The following is a 4,600-nucleotide window of genomic DNA, read 5'->3' as shown; positions in this document are numbered from 1 at the left end:
ACCTGACCAGGGCGCATGTCATTACTCAAGAACGCTGGAGCGCTGTTTCCGCGTAAGCACCACGGCCCTAACCGGGCAAGACAGGCCCTCCGGGGAGCGGAGACCAAGTGACAGGCACTTTAAGATGCTCCCGCTTTTAAAATAGCCTTGGAGAAAGTCGTCTCGTGAGGAATCTGGGCTTTAAATGCCGTCCCAGGGGCGTGGGTCCCTCCGGCCCCCAATTCCTAGCGCTGGGACACTCACCCACTCCCAGGGCTGGCGTGCTGGGCTCGGGGAGCGCCGTACCTTGGGCTTCGGCTTCCGCGGGGTCATCGCCGCTCCTGCTGACCCGGGTGTCCTCAAAAGTCTTCACCAGGGACTCCTCCAAAGCACAGAAGTGGATAAAGACAGGCTTCAGTGAGAACATACTTCAAAGCCACGGTAACAAACCTACAATCCTTCCTAAATTTCGCATATGAGAGAGCAGGGTCTCACAGGCCTCTCTCTTCCGGTACAGTTCTGAGTTCGAGGCCTGCATCGGGTTGTCCTGCAGAGCCTGCTTTGGATCCTCCGACCCTCCTCCTCTCTCCCCACCCCTCCTCTGTTCTCTCTCTCAAAAATTAAAGATGAAAAATAACAATAAATAAATAAGCAAATAAGCAAATAAAGAAATAAATAAGTAAAGTCGACTGAGTTGTACAATGGATGATGAAAAGAAATGTTCACAGTGTTTATCATGTAAAAAAGAGGGGGTAAAAATATGTGTGTTACAGGCGGGAATCAGATTACACTAAACTATTGTTAGTGACTATTGGACTCAGGTTGATTTTAATAGCTGTCTGTATTTCTAACATTTTTACAACTAAACGTATTATGTATGGGAGTCAGGTAATCAGGAAGAAATTTTGTTTCAGAACTGCTGTTAATTGCTTTGGAATCCTAACCCTGGCGCTTCCATTCTGGGGCACGGGCTTCTGGGCTGAGAAGCGGTCCTGAGAGGAATTCCTGCAAACATGACTGTAGCACGACTCCGTGGCTCTCCCGGGAGGCAGGCAGGCTGTATCGGCACCTGCGTGAATCTCACAGGCTGCACTGTCCTGCCATCAATGGATACATTCAGAAGAAACCACGCCTGGATTTTGGAAGGCAGCCCCACGCGGAGACAAGACATGTTGACTCTGTCCCCTCTCCCTAATCTCCTCCCCTACAGAAGAGAAAGGAGGCATGTTTCTTTCTTCAAAGGAACGGGGTTGGGGCTTTTCTATAAAGGACCCAAAAAGTAAGCTCGCGGCTGGGGCTGGGGCCGGGGTAGCTTTTTCCCACTGGCCAGCCCTACATATGGGACTGTTGTCAAGAGCCTCTTGGCCTACAGCGGAGGAAAAGGGGGCAGAAAGGGCTTAAGCATCAATATAGCTCCTCCTGTTACCTGACGAGCAACAGATTCTCAGCAAATCCTTAGAGGAAAAGGGGGTATATTGGTGAGAAAGCCCCAGAACAGAAGCCCCGCAGTGACCTCGGTGCAGTCACAGCTGACCTGCGCCTTTATGCACATGGCTATTCCCGCACGGCAGCACGTGGAGGCAGTAAGACTGGACATTAAATACCTGGATTTGTTCTTTGTTTTTCTTCTTTACTAATCCTCCACCCCAAATTCTCAAGCCTTCAGAAAAGAAATGAAAGAAAAATTACCGCTTAAATAATCCTGACCGCTGAATGTCCAATCTGCGTTCAGAGAAAACCAAAGTGACGGGCAAAATAAAGACATAATACAAGGAAGCCAAGCCATACTCCTGATACCCGCTGTTTGTCATCTTTGTGAGGTTGGAAGTGTTTTTTTTTTAATTAACATTAGACAAAAATCTGTCATTAGTGGAAATCTCATTAAGCCACAGAGTTAAGCAGAAATAAGGAACACAGTTGGGCCAGGTACTGTACTCAAAATATATATATTGAGAGCAACCTATATACTGTGCATAGACTGGAAGCACTTTTGAGGGCAATCTAGATGTCTAGAACAAAGCCTAAATGTGGGGTAAACATGGAGATTAGGAGTCCTGCCCCTCACTCGTTAGCAGAACGGGGGCAAGAATTACTTCATGTCTCCCTGAACCTCCACTTGTCCCCTGGTAAATTCAAATGAACGAGAAGGGACCATTGGGTTGAGATGGTGCTAATGAGACTAGCACACATGGTACTTACAGTGCTCCAGGCTCTATTCCAGACACTTTCCAAGTCCACCTCATTCAGTATCCACAGCTCACCTGTACAGAACTCGTAAAGGACTCCTAATGCCCCAGGGGGTAGGTACTCCCCAAGTTCACCGCCCAGATGGAGACACAGAGGCAAGAAGTAGGTCCAGCAACCAGCCCAGGCCGCTCAGCCATGTGAAGCCGGGCTGGGAACCCAAGGGAGTGACTCTCTGTGCTCCTTCCTGACCACTGGGCCATGTGGCCTTTCTGGAACGGAGTGATGCTGAGCAAATGTGCTCAGTCAAGTCAAGGCTTTGCCAGTTTGGCTAAGTGACATGGGGCTAGTTCCTTTATGTCTTTCTGCTGCATCCTCTGCTAGGAAACCATGATCCTAAGGACAGTACCTACCCCAAAGGGTTGCTGAGAATCAAAACCATAAGACTCCAGAAGCATAGGGCACACGGTTAGCTATCAACACGTGTGAGCAAATATTCCTCCCCTACTGCCTTCGTCATAATCGGTGTGGGAGTGTTAGCCATGGTCTACACCTTATGATCTTTATACTACAGCAAAGGTGGTCAGTTAGCTCTAATCAGAACGGCCCTCCCCTAACTGAGTACGTCTCCAGGCTGAGCAACACGTCAGAGAAACTGTACAATCATCAGCTAGGAGCTCGTTAGACCTGCTCAGTCTGCACCTAGCACCACTGCCAGAGGCCTCAGGAATCTATTTAAAAAAAATTTTTTTAATGTTTTATTTATTTTTTAGAGAGAAAGAGAGACAGCATGAGCAGGGGAGGGTCAGAGAGAGAGGGAGACAAAGAATCGGAAACAGACTACAGGTTCTGAGCTGGCTGTCAGCACAGAGCCCCACGCGGGGCTCGAACCCATGAACCGTGAGATCATGACCTGAGCCGAAGTCGGATGCTTATCTGACTGAGCCACCCAGGCACCCCCTCAGAAATCTATTTTAACAGGCTGTCCAGGAGGCTGCGCTGCTCTACATGCTAAATTGTGGGTGCCCTCAAAGTGCAGTGTTCTACTGTTCTCATTAAACTGGAGTCAGAAGTGAGTTTCACCAGTGAAGTTAGTGGTATTCTAGATACGTGGAGTTGCCAGACTATTCCTTGCATAATCAGTGCATAAGAACATGAAGCCTGCTGATGGGAATGATTCCTCCACAGCCCTGGGTCCTGCCTTCAGGTTAGATTTGTTATTGCCTGACGAGACCAGAGAGTAACAGAAACCTGGAGCTGGACTATCTTAGCTTCTGTCTTCATAAACTTTTCATCCAAGGTGTGGCTGGGTCAGCTAGAAACGCAGAGAGCTAAAACTTTAACTTCAGAAGCAGATCTTATGAAACTTTTAGTGTCTGTCTGTCCAATGCATCATAAAACTGGATCTGAGATTTGCCTTCATTAGCAGGTCCTAATGAGCTGGTAATAAGACGGAGTGGGAAGAACTAACTTCACCCAGGGCAAACTTTCTTCACCTAGTTACCAAGGAGAATCCGTGAGATTTAAGTCAGCATACAACATCCACCACTAAACAAAACGGCCCCTTCTCTCTATACTCAGGTCAAGTTCCAAGTACTCGGAATCTCAAGAAGGATAGCTAATACTCCAGGTCAAACAGGTCAAATAACTGTCAATAAGAGTGTTTACAAGAGCTGGGCCCTGTTCCAAGAGCTTCCCAAGCAGCTCCTGTAACTTACAACATCCCCATCAAGTAGATTACTACCATCTTCCCATTTGACAGATGAAGAAACAGAGACACAACAAAGCCTTGGCTGTTAAAGCAATTGGTCCACAGTGTGCCTGGGTGGCTCAATTGGCTAACTGTCCGACTTTGGCTCAGGTCATCTCTGAGCCCGTGTCTATGCTGACAGCTCAGAGCCTGAAGCCTGCTTCCGATTCTGTGTTTCCCTCTCTGTCCCTCCCCCGCTCACACTCCATCTCTCTCTCTCTCTCAAAAATAAACTTAAAAAATTAAAAAAAAAAAGCAAAACAGCAATTGGCCAAGGCAACAGGGTAAGTGGTCAGGCAGGGGCACTGTGAACCGGCATGCATCCAGGGATCTGCAGAATTCTGTTTTTAATAAGTAATTTAAAAATAAGTAATTTATAGGTTCGAGGGAACTAGGAATGTTTCAGCTCCTATTCGGTGAACAAAATTTTCACAGGAGAGCAGGGATAGCATTTCAAACTCTGGGAAGACAGTATCCTGTTCACACTCTTAACTGTAAATATTCAGAAGGTGGGGAGGACTCCGTACCCTGGGGTGTCTCATAGGTCAGCGTGGACATCCGCACCAGCGGTGCATCCTCGAAGGGCTGGTTGTACTGCGGGAGAGAAAGGGGCATCCCTTCAGCTCCGCGGGCCGCCAGCGGCTGAGGAAGCGCCAGCCCGAGGCTGGAATTCTGGAGGACCCACCA

General features: G+C 48.2%; 1 protein-coding gene across 1 annotated transcript in view; it reads right to left on the bottom strand.

Moving 5' to 3' along the window:
* Nucleotides 1-4,528, bottom strand: part of HJURP (Holliday junction recognition protein) — a 19,601-nt gene extending 15,073 nt beyond the window's left edge. Inside the window, exons 1-3 of the mRNA XM_077758444.1 lie at nucleotides 4,441-4,528; nucleotides 1,584-1,639; nucleotides 244-361 (exon numbers count right to left, since the gene is read on the bottom strand). Of these exons, the coding sequence (XP_077614570.1) occupies nucleotides 244-361; nucleotides 1,584-1,639; nucleotides 4,441-4,528 (262 nt within the window). The remainder of the gene's footprint in view (nucleotides 1-243; nucleotides 362-1,583; nucleotides 1,640-4,440) is intronic.
* Nucleotides 4,529-4,600: the final 72 nt, after the last annotated feature.

Source organism: Crocuta crocuta, unplaced genomic scaffold, assembly GCF_008692635.1.
Source record: "Crocuta crocuta isolate KB4526 unplaced genomic scaffold, BGI_CrCroc_1.0 scaffold290, whole genome shotgun sequence".
Taxonomy (NCBI): domain Eukaryota; kingdom Metazoa; phylum Chordata; class Mammalia; order Carnivora; family Hyaenidae; genus Crocuta; species Crocuta crocuta.
Note: the sequence above shows the minus strand (reverse complement) of the source record. Positions and strands in the feature narration are given on the sequence as shown.